Genomic DNA, 12,876 nt, shown 5'->3' with positions numbered 1-12,876 from the left:
ACAGCCCCGGACCATGTATAGCCCTCATACAGTATCATAGGCACAGCCCCGGACCATGTATAGCCCTCATACAGTATCATAGGCGCAGCCCCGGACCATGTATAGCCCTCATACAGTATCACAGGCACAGCCCCGGACCATGTATAGCCCTCATACAGTATCATAGGCACAGCCCCGGACCATGTATAGCCCTCATACAGTATCATAGGCGCAGCCCCGGACCATGTATAGCCCTCATACAGTATCATAGGCACAGCCCCGGACCATGTATAGTCCTCATACAGTATCATAGGCACAGCCGCGGACCATGTATAGCCCTCATACAGTATCATAGGCACAGCCCCGGACCATGTATAGCCCTCATACAGTATCATAGGCACAGCCCCGGACCATGTATAGCCCTCATACAGTATCATAGGCGCAGCCCCGGACCATGTATAGCCCTCATACAGTATCACAGGCACAGCCCCGGACCATGTATAGCCCTCATACAGTATCATAGGCACAGCCCCGGACCATGTATAGCCCTCATACAGTATCATAGGCACAGCCCCGGACCATGTATAGTCCCCATACAGTCTGATCACACAGCGTTGCCCCCTCTTACCTTGGCACGAGTCGCAGACCCCCGGCCCGTGAGTGCAGGTGCTATGGAAGTTACAGCCGCAGTCCACGCTGCACTCCACGCCGCTCTCCATCACGCTGCTCTGGTTGGACGTCCACCCCAGGTCACACAGGCAGGAGAAAGATGGGGGGCCGCTGCACGTCCCATGGGAGCACTCGTTATAACACCTGCAGGAGTGGGATAACATATAACAAGCTGTACAGTAATAAGAGGCCGCTGCACGTCCCGTGGGAGCACTCGTTATAACACCTGCAGGAGCGGGATAACATATAACAAGCTGTACAGTAATAAGAGGCTGGTGCACGTCCCGTGGGAGCACTCGTTATAACACCTGCAGGAGTGGGATAACATATAACAAGCTGGACAGTAATAAGAGGCCGCTGCACGTCCCGTGGGAGCACTCGTTATAACACCTGCAGGAGTGGGATAACATATAACAAGCTGTACAGTAATAAGAGGCCGCTGCACGCCCCGTGGGAGCACTCGTTATAACACCTGCAGGAGTGGGATAACATATAACAAGCTGTACAGTAATAAGAGGCCGCTGCACGTCCCATGGGAGCACTCGTTATAACACCTGCGGGAGTGGGATAACATATAACAAGCTGTACAGTAATAAGAGGCCGCTGCACGTCCCATGGGAGCACTCGTTATAACACCTGCAGGAGTGGGATAACATATAACAAGCTGGACAGTAATAAGAGGCCGCTGCACGTCCCATGGCAGCACTCGTTATAACACCTGCAGGAGTGGGATAACATATAACAAGCTGTACAGTAATAAGAGGCCGCTGCAGGTCCCATGGGAGCACTCGTTATAACACCTGCAGGAGTGGGATAACATATAACAAGCTGTACAGTAATAAGAGGCCGCTGCACGCCCCGTGGGAGCACTCGTTATAACACCTGCAGGAGTGGGATAACATATAACAAGCTGTACAGTAATAAGAGGCCGCTGCACGTCCCATGGGAGCACTCATTATAACACCTGCAGGAGTGGGATAACATATAACAAGCTGTACAGTAATAAGCGGCCGCTACACGTCCCATGGGAGCACTCGTTATAACACCTGCAGGAGTGGGATAACATATAACAAGCTGGACAGTAATAAGAGGCCGCTGCACGTCCCATGGGAGCACTCATTATAACACCTGCGGGAGTGGGATAACATATAACAAGCTGTACAGTAATAAGAGGCCGCTGCAGGTCCCGTGGGAGCACTCATTATAACACCTGCAGGAGTGGGATAACATATAACAAGCTGTACAGTAATAAGAGGCCGCTGCACGTCCCGTGGGAGCACTCGTTATAACACCTGCAGGAGTGGGATAACATATAACAAGCTGTACAGTAATAAGAGGCCGCTGCACGTCCCATGGGAGCACTCGTTATAACACCTGCGGGAGTGGGATAACATATAACAAGCTGTACAGTAATAAGAGGCCGCTGCACGTCCCGTGGGAGCACTCGTTATAACACCTGCGGGAGTGGGATAACATATAACAAGCTGGACAGTAATAAGAGGCCGCTGCACGTCCCATGGGAGCACTCGTTATAACACCTGCAGGAGCGGGATAACATATAACAAGCTGTACAGTAATAAGTGGCCGCTGCACGTCCCATGGGAGCACTCGTTATAACACCTGCAGGAGTGGGATAACATATAACAAGCTGGACAGTAATAAGAGGCCGCTGCACGTCCCGTGGGAGCACTCGTTATAACACCTGCAGGAGTGGGATAACATATAACAAGCTGTACAGTAATAAGAGGCCGCTGCACGTCCCATGGGAGCACTCATTATAACACCTGCAGGAGTGGGATAACATATAACAAGCTGGACAGTAATAAGAGGCCGCTGCACGTCCCATGGGAGCACTCATTATAACACCTGCAGGAGTGGGATAACATATAACAAGCTGGACAGTAATAAGAGGCCGCTGCACGTCCCATGGGAGCACTCATTATAACACCTGCAGGAGTGGGATAACATATAACAAGCTGGACAGTAATAAGAGGCCGCTGCACGTCCCGTGGGAGCACTCATTATAACACCTGCAGGAGTGGGATAACATATAACAAGCTGGACAGTAATAAGAGGCCGCTGCACGTCCCGTGGGAGCACTCATTATAACACCTGCAGGAGTGGGATAACATATAACAAGCTGTACAGTAATAAGCGGCCGCTGCACGTCCCGTGGGAGCACTCGTTATAACACCTGCGGGAGTGGGATAACATATAACAAGCTGGACAGTAATAAGTGGCCGCTGCACGTCCCATGGGAGCACTCATTATAACACCTGCGGGAGTGGGATAACATATAACAAGCTGTACAGTAATAAGAGGCCGCTGCAGGTCCCGTGGGAGCACTCATTATAACACCTGCAGGAGTGGGATAACATATAACAAGCTGTACAGTAATAAGAGGCCGCTGCACGTCCCGTGGGAGCACTCGTTATAACACCTGCAGGAGTGGGATAACATATAACAAGCTGTACAGTAATAAGAGGCCGCTGCACGTCCCATGGGAGCACTCGTTATAACACCTGCGGGAGTGGGATAACATATAACAAGCTGTACAGTAATAAGTGGCCGCTGCACGTCCCATGGGAGCACTCATTATAACACCTGCGGGAGTGGGATAACATATAACAAGCTGTACAGTAATAAGTGGCCGCTGCACGTCCCATGGGAGCACTCATTATAACACCTGCGGGAGTGGGATAACATATAACAAGCTGGACAGTAATAAGAGACTGGTGCAGGGTACAGGGGGACTCGTTATAACACCTGCAGGAGTGGGATAACATATAACAAGCTGGACAGTAATAAGCGGCCGCTGCACGTCCCATGGGAGCACTCGTTATAACACCTGCAGGAGTGGGATAACATATAACAAGTTGGACAGTAATAAGTGGCCGGTGCAGGTCCCATGGGAGCACTCATTATAACACTTGCAGGAGTGGGATAACATATAACAAGCTGGACAGTAATAAGAGGCCGCTGCAGGGTACAGGGGGGGGGGCACTCATTATAACACCTGCAGGAGTGGGATAACATATAACAAGCTGTACAGAAATAAGAGACTGGTGCACGTCCCGTGGGAGCACTCATTATAACACCTGCAGGAGTGGGATAACATATAACAAGCTGTACAGTAATAAGTGGCCGGTGCAGTGTACAGGGGGGGGGGGGGCACTCATTCTAACACCTGCAGGAGTGGGATGACATATAGCAAGCTGTACAGTAATAAGAGGCCGCTGCAGGGTACAGGAGGGGAGCACTCATTATAACACCTGTGGGAGTGGGATAACATATAACAAGCTGTACAGTAATAAGCGGCTGGTGCAGGGTACAGGAGGGGGGCACTCATTATAACACCTGCAGGAGTGGGATGACATATAGCAAGCTGTACAGTAATAAGCGGCTGGTGCAGGGTACAGGGGGGGGGGGGGGCACTCATTATAACACCTGCGGGAGTGGGATGACATATAGCAAGCTGTACAGTAATAAGAGGCCGCTGCAGGGTAGAGGGGGGGGGGCACTCATTATAACACCTGCAGGAGTGGGATGACATATAGCAAGCTGTACAGTAATAAGCGGCTGGTGCAGGGTATGGGGGGGGGGGGGTACTCATTATAACACCTGCAGGAGTGGGATGACATATAGCAAGCTGTACAGTAATAAGAGGGCACTCACGTCTGGTTACAGTGCGTCACTCCGTCCCCCGTGTACCCACGCTCACAGTGACACTCATACGAGTCCGGCGTGTTCCGGCACGTGGCGTGTCTGTGGCACGTGGCCATCCCCAGTCTACACTCATCCACATCCGGGCAGGAATCATAGGACCACTCCGCGGGTTCAGCTGCAATCCTGGAGAAGGACAAGGCCCGGGAGCAGGAGGTGTAGCCCCGCACCCCCGAATAATCACCAGAGTAACACCTGGAGAGACACAACAATCATCTCATCGCTTTTGTTACAATGTATCAGTGACCTGGAGCTGGCAGAGCCGGGAGGACTGGATGCTCCTGTAACAATCACTCACCTTCCCACCGTCGGGTTGTCAATGTTTCCGCACCAACCGCACTCAAAATTCTGCAAACACTCCCGACAGGTGTTAAAGCGGGAGCAGTCCATGCACTGAGGCACCGAGTGGACGCTGCAAGAGAAGGGGAGGGGTGAGTGTCCGCTCAGAGGGTCCCACCACAGAGAAGGGGAGGGGTGAGTGTCCGCTCAGAGGGTCCCACCACAGAGAAGGGGAGGGGTGAGTGTCCGCTCAGAGGGTCCCACCACAGAGAAGGGGAGGGGTGAGTGTCCGCTCAGAGGGTCCCACCACAGAGAAGGGGAGGGGTGAGTGTCCGCTCAGAGGGTCCCACCACAGAGACCCCCAAAGACCACAAGAGAAGGGGAGGGGTGAGTGTCCGCTCAGAGGGTCCCACCACAGAGAAGGGGCGGGTGAGTGTCCGCTCAGAGGGTCCCACCACAGAGACCCCCAAAGACCACAAGAGAAGGGGAGGGGTGAGTGTCCGCTCAGAGGGTCCCACCACAGAGACCCCCAAAGACCACAAGAGAAGGGGATGGGTGAGTGTCCGCTCAGAGGGTCCCACCACAGAGACCCCCAAAGACCACAAGAGAAGGGGAGGGGTGAGTGTCTGCTCAGAGGGTCCCACCACAGAGAAGGGGAGGGGTGAGTGTCCGCTCAGAGGGTCCCACCACAGAGACCCCCAGTGACCACAAGAGAAGGGGAGGGGTGAGTGTCCGCTCAGAGGGTCCCACCACAGAGAAGGGGAGGGGTGAGTGTCCGCTCAGAGGGTCCCACCACAGAGAAGGGGAGGGGTGAGTGTCCGCTCAGAGGGTCCCACCACAGAGACCCCCAAAGACCACAAGAGAAGGGGGCGGGTGAGTGTCCGCTCAGAGGGTCCCACCACAGAGACCCCCAAAGACCACAAGAGAAGGGGACGGGTGAGTGTCTGCTCAGAGGGTCCCACCACAGAGACCCCCAAAGACCACAAGAGAAGGGGGCGGGTGAGTGTCCGCTCAGAGGGTCCCACCACAGAGAAGGGGGCGGGTGAGTGTCTGCTCAGAGGGTCCCACCACAGAGGCACCCAGTGACCACAAGAGAAGGGGGCGGGTGAGTGTCTGCTCAGAGGGTCCCACCACAGGAGAAGGAGTCCCCAGTGTAGTGTAGAGTCCCCCCATCACTCACCTGTCATACCAGTCTCTACAGTCGCCATACGGATACTTGGCGAGATACGCAGCAAAGTAGAAGCAGCTCCCTGTGGACTGGCACCAGGCGCAGTGACTGGAGTTGGAGAGACAATCCGAGCAAGTCCTGCGCCTACAGGAAGATTAGAGAATTCACTGCTACAGACTGTGTTATGTAATGTCCTCACACTGCTGTGCTCTGTGCTCTCTGCAGCCAGTGTTATGTACTGTCCCTGGAGAGATGTGTAATCAGACCTCACACTGCTGTGCTCTGTGCTCTCTGCAGCCAGTGTTATGTATTGTCCCTGGAGAGATGTGTAATCAGACCTCACACTGCTGTGCTCTGTGCTCTCTGCAGCCAGTGTTATGTATTGTCCCTGGAGAGATGTGTAATCAGACCTCACACTGCTGTGCTCTGTGCTCTCTTCAGCCAGTGTTATGTACTGTCCCTGGAGAGATGTGTAATCAGACCTCACACTGCTGTGCTCGGCGCAGCCAGTGTTATGTATTCTCCCTGGAGAGATGTGTAATCAGACCTCACACTGCTGTGCTCTGTGCTCTCTGCAGCCAGTGTTATGTATTATCCCTGGAGAGATGTGTAATCAGACCTCACACTGCTGTGCTCTGTGCTCTCTGCAGCCAGTGTTATGTATTGTCCCTGGAGAGATGTGTAATCAGACCTCACACTGCTGTGCTCTGTGCTCTCTGCAGCCAGTGTTATGTATTGTCCCTGGAGAGATGTGTAATCAGACCTCACACTGCCGTGCTCTGTGCTCTCTGCAGCCAGTGTTATGTATTGTCCCTGGAGAGATGTGTAATCAGACCTCACACTGCTGTGCTCTGTGCTCTCTGCAGCCAGTGTTATGTATTGTCCCTGGAGAGATGTGTAATCAGACCTCACACTGCTGTGCTCTGTGCTCTCTGCAGCCAGTGTTATGTATTGTCCCTGGAGAGATGTGTAATCAGACCTCACACTGCTGTGCTCTGTGCTCTCTGCAGCCAGTGTTATGTATTGTCCCTGGAGAGATGTGTAATCAGACCTCACACTGCTGTGCTCTGTGCTCTCTGCAGCCAGTGTTATGTATTGTCCCTGGAGAGATGTGTAATCAGACCTCACACTGCTGTGCTCTGTGCTCTCTGCAGCCAGTGTTATGTATTGTCCCTGGAGAGATGTGTAATCAGACCTCACACTGCTGTGCTCTGTGCTCTCTGCAGCCAGTGTTATGTATTGTCCCTGGAGAGATGTGTAATCAGACCTCACACTGCTGTGCTCTGTGCTCTCTGCAGCCAGTGTTATGTATTGTCCCTGGAGAGATGTGTAATCAGACCTCACACTGCTGTGCTCTGTGCTCTCTGCAGCCAGTGTTATGTAATGTCCCTGGAGAGATGTGTAATCAGACCTCACACTGCTGTGCTCTGTGCTCTCTGCAGCCAGTGTTATGTACTGTCCCTGGAGAGATGTGTAATCAGACCTCACACTGCTGTGCTCTGTGCTCTCTGCAGCCAGTGTTATGTATTGTCCCTGGAGAGATGTGTAATCAGACCTCACACTGCTGTGCTCTGTGCTCTCTGCAGCCAGTGTTATGTATTGTCCCTGGAGAGATGTGTAATCAGACCTCACACTGCTGTGCTCTGTGCTCTCTGCAGCCAGTGTTATGTACTGTCCCTGGAGAGATGTGTAATCAGACCTCACACTGCTGTGCTCTGTGCTCTCTGCAGCCAGTGTGAGGACATCTAACACTATATCTGTGCAGTTTGTGGGATCACACCTGATGACAGATCCCTATAACGCAGTGTTGTGGTAGGTACATTTCTGGGTGACACTTACTGGTGGCAGGCCCGGGGACATTCCCGTGGGGATCGTATGGAGCCGTTGACGCGCCCCCTGCGGCTGCACAGTGAGTCGCCCTTCTTGTTGCTGTGTATCTGCCACTCGCAGTACTGGTCCTGTAGGCACAGAATAGACTATATTACTACCACCTGCAGGGGGCCCCCCTGTACCCAGCAGCGCCAGGCTGCGCCAGCACTCACCCCGCTGCAGGCCTCGCAGTCCCGGTACTCCTCGCACAGCTGACAATTGCCCGGGGATAGGATTAAGGGGGTGTCGTGGCAGGACTTGAGCCAGTCGCTCCCCAGTCTCTGGTGGCAGCTGCGGGTCTTGGGGCACCAGCCGCAGCCCTGATCCGCCAGGCAGGCCAGACAGGACGGGTAATGGCACTCGTCCGAGCGATGGGGCTCCAGGAAGAGGAAGGAGATCTCCTGCACACGAGAGGCACAGCTATGTGTAGTATCACACAATCAGACCACAGACTGGGCCAATGATGGGACTTACGCTGCCGCCCTGCACCCCTGTGCGGTCCCAGGTCAGGCTCAGCTCGCTCGTGTGCCCGATGCCCGTGTTGTTGAGAAATCCTTCAATCTGCACAGCGTAACGACTCCCCGGGCTCAGATCCGGGAACAGACGCTCCCCGCTATTCCGCTGCAGCGCACGCCGCTCCTTATCCTGGTGCACAAACCAGCGGCCGACCTCCTCCTGCCAGGAACAGAGCACAGCAGGGTGAGGAGCAGGATGGGGACTGGACTACAAAGTATCCTGCATGGGAGCTGTATACACGTAACCCTTCCCGTTATAGCACGGAGATGAAGATGCTGTGGTGGGGCATCTTACAGGCAATGACCCCCTGTCCCCCCCCCAGCAGCGGTTCTGTTACTTCTTACCATGGGTTCTGTCCTCCCTGCGACCCGACCAAGTCGAGCCACGACGTAGAAGCGCTGGATGCGAGCCCAGATGAGGACGCTCTCCGGAGAGGTGTTCTGCCCCAGCATGGGGTATATGAAGCCTTTGTAGACCAGAGACACGTCCATCTCTGTGCTGGGGCTCAGGGTGATGGTTGTGCTGCGCACAATGGACACCTGGGCCAAACATCAAACAGGTAAAGTAAGTGCCTGAAGTGTCCTGAGCCTCTACTAATGACCCCCAAACCCAGAGTTACCCGGTCAGGCTGAGACTCATTGCGCGGCTGCTGATAGGTGATGAGGTGCAGCCCGGGCAGGAAGTTATTAGTGCGGCAGCCGTCCAGAGACGTGATGAACGTATTCTGACTCCCCCACCAGCCGAAAGTGCCCGAAATCTGCCCGACCCGGCAAGTGGAGCGATCTGAAGGGAGCACAAGATCATCGATCAGAAGGCAAGAGGCGGGAGGGGCGAGCGCACGAGGCAAGAGGCCAGAGGAGCGAGCGCACGAGGCAAGAGGCCAGAGGGGCGAGCGCACGAGGCAAGAGGCCGGAGGGGCGAGCGCACGAGGCAAGAGGCCGGAGGGGCGAGCGCACGAGGCAAGAGGCCGGAGGGGCGAGCGCACGAGGCAAGATGCCAGAGGAGCGAGCGCACGAGGCAAGAGGCCAGAGGGGCGAGCGCACGAGGCAAGAGGCCAGAGGGGCGAGCGCACGAGGCAAGAGGCCAGAGGAGCGAGCGCACGAGGCAAGAGGCCAGAGGGGCGAGCGCACGAGGCAAGAGGCCGGAGGGGCGAGCGCACGAGGCAAGAGGCCGGAGGGGCGAGCGCACGAGGCAAGAGGCCGGAGGGGCGAGCGCACGAGGCAAGAGGCCAGAGGGGCGAGCGCACGAGGCAAGAGGCCAGAGGGGCGAGCGCACGAGGCAAGAGGCCAGAGGGGCGAGCGCACGAGGCAAGAGGCCAGAGGGGCGAGCGCACGAGGCAAGAGGCCAGAGGGGCGAGCGCACGAGGCAAGAGGGGCGAGCGCACGAGGCAAGAGGCCAGAGGGGCGAGCGCACGAGGCAAGAGGCCAGAGGGGCGAGCGCACGAGGCAAGAGGCCAGAGGGGCGAGCGCACGAGGCAAGAGGCCAGAGGGGCGAGCGCACGAGGCAAGAGGCCAGAGGGGCGAGCGCACGAGGCAAGAGGCCAGAGGGGCGAGCGCACGAGGCAAGAGGCCAGAGGGGCGAGCGCACGAGGCAAGAGGCCAGAGGGGCGAGCGCACGAGGCAAGAGGCAAGAGGGGCGAGCGCACGAGGCAAGAGGGGCGAGCGCACAAGGCAAGAGGCCAGAGGGGCGAGCGCACGAGGCAAGAGGCCAGAGGGGCGAGCGCACGAGGCAAGAGGCAAGAGGGGCGAGCGCACGAGGCAAGAGGGGCGAGCGCACGAGGCAAGAGGGGCGAGCGCACGAGGCAAGAGGGGCGAGCGCACGAGGCAAGAGGGGCGAGCGCACGAGGCAAGAGGGGCGAGCGCACGAGGCAAGAGGGGCGAGCGCACGAGGCAAGAGGCCAGAGGGGCGAGCGCACGAGGCAAGAGGGGCGAGCGCACGAGGCAAGAGGCCAGAGGGGCGAGCGCACGAGGCAAGAGGCCAGAGGGGCGAGCGCACGAGGCAAGAGGCCAGAGGGGCGAGCGCACGAGGCAAGAGGCCAGAGGAGCGAGCGCACGAGGCAAGAGGGGCGAGCGCACGAGGCAAGAGGGGCGAGCGCACGAGGCAAGAGGCCAGAGGGGCGAGCGCACAAGGCCAGACGCGGATGGGATAGGGCACAAGGCAGAAACTTGTGAACAAAGAAGAGCCTGGAGTCGCTCACCTGTCACCGGCATGCAGGACTCGTTCTGGACGCACCAGCCGAAGGTGCGGGGGATGTGAGAGGAGGCGCTCAGGTTACTGCTGAACACCAGGCAGGACTGGCAGTCAGACAGCAGGCGCGCCAGGCCCAGGCAGCTCTTGTCTGGACACTGCAACAAAACATACAAGACATTACACATCACGGGGGCTGCGTGCAGGAGACGAGGAGCTGCGGTTACGGGGGCACATACTATTTTATTAGACTGAGGGGTCTGGCAGCTGCTGTGGCACCACGTGCACTCGGGGTCCTTGGAGCAGAGGCTCTCGTCTGTGTACATGGAGCAGTAGTCCAGGTGATACTGGAGGGAAGCACAAGGGGTTAAGCTGTGTCCTAGAGGACATCGAGGACCACCCTCCGCCATATACTCACATCCTGTACGGGGGGCTGGTACACAGATACAGGCACCTTATAGGCCAGCAGGTCCCCACGTGGAGTGCCACTGTATCCTCCGGCCACTAATAACACCCCACCATTCATCAGCGCAGCCACGTGGGAGTATCGGCCTCCGCTCAACGTCTGTGGGCCTGCAGGAAGAAACGTTACCCTGTCATAGCCAGGAACTATATGCACTCAGCTTGTAGAGAAGACCACCAAGGGAGCAGGGGGCACCAGACACTGGTGGCCAGATCATGCCACTAACATCTCTAGTCATAGCAGGACTGGTTTGTTCCCTGGGGATAAGCGGTGCCTGCACTGCCTGGTAGCCGCTTATCTCTCCACGTCTACTGCTGTTGTGTGTGATGGGATAGAGGTCGGTCACTCACCGTGATGGGACGGCATGATCTGGCTCAGGGTGTTGCTGGGAACCCACTGGTGGCAGCCGAGGTGATAGAAGAAGATCTCCTGATCGTAGCACTTCTCCTCCTGGTAGTGGATGTGGAGGTTTCCCCCTGTAAGCACAGATCACACTGGGGATGAATGGGATGTATAGGACTGGGGGTCCCCGCCATAACACAGCACAAGACTGCGCAGTGCATGCGCCACTCTCATCATCCATGACGGCCGAGGATCATGTACAGTCACGTGTAGTGCACCCACAGCCCAGGGGGAAAATAGGAGGCCGACCCTTCCCACTCACAGCTGAGGGTTTGCTACAGTCTTGAGTGTGTGCTGATGATTAGGTTGGGAGGTTTTGTACCCACTGGATGTGAGTAATGTCCTAATTCATTGACAGCAGGCAGAGATCTTGAAGCCTATATTGGAAGTCTATACATAGAGTCCCAGCTCTCACCGTATACCACCATGTAGTTCCCTATGATGGTGGCGCTGTGGAAGGCGCGCTCTCGAGGACCACCGCGGTTCCCCTCCCGGGGCTTCAGAGTGGTCCAATAATTCAGATCCACATGGAACAGATCTGTGGTGTTCACCCGTATACTGAACCTATAGAAGAGCAGGACAAAGCAGTGTGAACAACGCCCTTGACAATGCCCCCGAGACATGTGGCTGGGAAGAGAGGGGACAAGGGGAGGCTGTAACCACATCAGTACCACTCGCCTCCAGAGCTGAAATCTCTGGCAGTGACCTACCTGCTGCCACCTACTGGTCCGGAGGCTATAGGAAGCCCAGGACATGTGGTTACAGCTGACAATGCAATGGCGGCCAGTGGAGGGAATGTAATGCAGGCAGAGCCTCTTACCTCGCTGTGGACGGCCGGTGTCCCCCATACACGAGCAGAGACCTGGACGCAGTGTGGAAGACCATGGAGTGTCCGGCGGCTGCGGGGGGCTTCCCTCCGGCCGGCAGAACCTCCTCCCATTCCAGTAAGTGAAGATTAAAGCGGAACATCTTGGAGGAAAACACATCCCGAGCCGTGCGCCCTGAGAGAGAGAACATCATCACGTACAGGGAGGACGACATAAATCAGGTCTCCATAGAGACAGGAGCACCCTCCAGCGACTTACCTCCGAACACATACAGCCAGTTATCCACGGTGGCGGCGGCGTGGTTAGCCAGAGGAGGGGGATGCATGACGCTATGTGAGCTCAGCTCCTCCCAGCGCTCATACTGGGGCAAGAACACCCAGGTATCATTAATCAGACGCCCCCCAGGAAGCTCCCCGCCGAACAAAACCAGCGTCCCGTTCCACTCCACCATGATGTGAGAATGCCGCGCCGCCTGAGGAAAGAGAGGAACACAATACAGCAACAGCGGGCGGTCCCCAGTGTCATCATATACACATCATAGCACTGCGCCCCAGCAGAGAGAGAACTGTGCAGCCAAATTGTCCCAGCTGCAGTGTTCACCCTATCACTTCCCCGCTCCAGATTCTCCTCCCTGCTCCGTGCTATAGTTCTATGGACAGTACCAAGCTGCCCTCATGTCACATACCGGGCTCGGAGAATATTTCTTCCTCTCCCACATGTTTGATGTAAAGTTATACACGGTCATATCCTGCAGCGCAGAATTCAGGTCCAGACCTGGAGGTAGAAAATAATCC

The 12,876-nt window shown here is 56.2% G+C and overlaps 1 protein-coding gene across 1 annotated transcript in view; it reads right to left on the bottom strand.

Annotated features, from left to right (window-relative positions):
- LOC140112468 (multiple epidermal growth factor-like domains protein 8) overlaps positions 1 to 12,852 on the bottom strand; it is a gene marked incomplete at its 3' end in the record, with an annotated part of 29,173 nt that extends 16,321 nt beyond the window's left edge. The window contains exons 1-17 of the mRNA XM_072132515.1: positions 12,768 to 12,852; positions 12,341 to 12,554; positions 12,076 to 12,256; positions 11,671 to 11,819; positions 11,204 to 11,329; positions 10,809 to 10,963; positions 10,630 to 10,737; positions 10,401 to 10,548; positions 8,823 to 8,986; positions 8,548 to 8,742; positions 8,162 to 8,362; positions 7,861 to 8,088; positions 7,658 to 7,776; positions 5,831 to 5,962; positions 4,670 to 4,783; positions 4,324 to 4,566; positions 608 to 792 (exon numbers count right to left, since the gene is read on the bottom strand). Coding sequence (XP_071988616.1) covers positions 608 to 792; positions 4,324 to 4,566; positions 4,670 to 4,783; positions 5,831 to 5,962; positions 7,658 to 7,776; positions 7,861 to 8,088; positions 8,162 to 8,362; positions 8,548 to 8,742; positions 8,823 to 8,986; positions 10,401 to 10,548; positions 10,630 to 10,737; positions 10,809 to 10,963; positions 11,204 to 11,329; positions 11,671 to 11,819; positions 12,076 to 12,256; positions 12,341 to 12,554; positions 12,768 to 12,827 — 2,722 coding nt within the window. The remainder of the gene's footprint in view (positions 1 to 607; positions 793 to 4,323; positions 4,567 to 4,669; positions 4,784 to 5,830; positions 5,963 to 7,657; positions 7,777 to 7,860; positions 8,089 to 8,161; positions 8,363 to 8,547; positions 8,743 to 8,822; positions 8,987 to 10,400; positions 10,549 to 10,629; positions 10,738 to 10,808; positions 10,964 to 11,203; positions 11,330 to 11,670; positions 11,820 to 12,075; positions 12,257 to 12,340; positions 12,555 to 12,767) is intronic.
- Positions 12,853 to 12,876: the final 24 nt, after the last annotated feature.

The sequence above is a fragment of the Engystomops pustulosus genome, unplaced genomic scaffold, assembly GCF_040894005.1.
Source record: "Engystomops pustulosus unplaced genomic scaffold, aEngPut4.maternal MAT_SCAFFOLD_801, whole genome shotgun sequence".
Taxonomy (NCBI): domain Eukaryota; kingdom Metazoa; phylum Chordata; class Amphibia; order Anura; family Leptodactylidae; genus Engystomops; species Engystomops pustulosus.
Note: the sequence above shows the minus strand (reverse complement) of the source record. Positions and strands in the feature narration are given on the sequence as shown.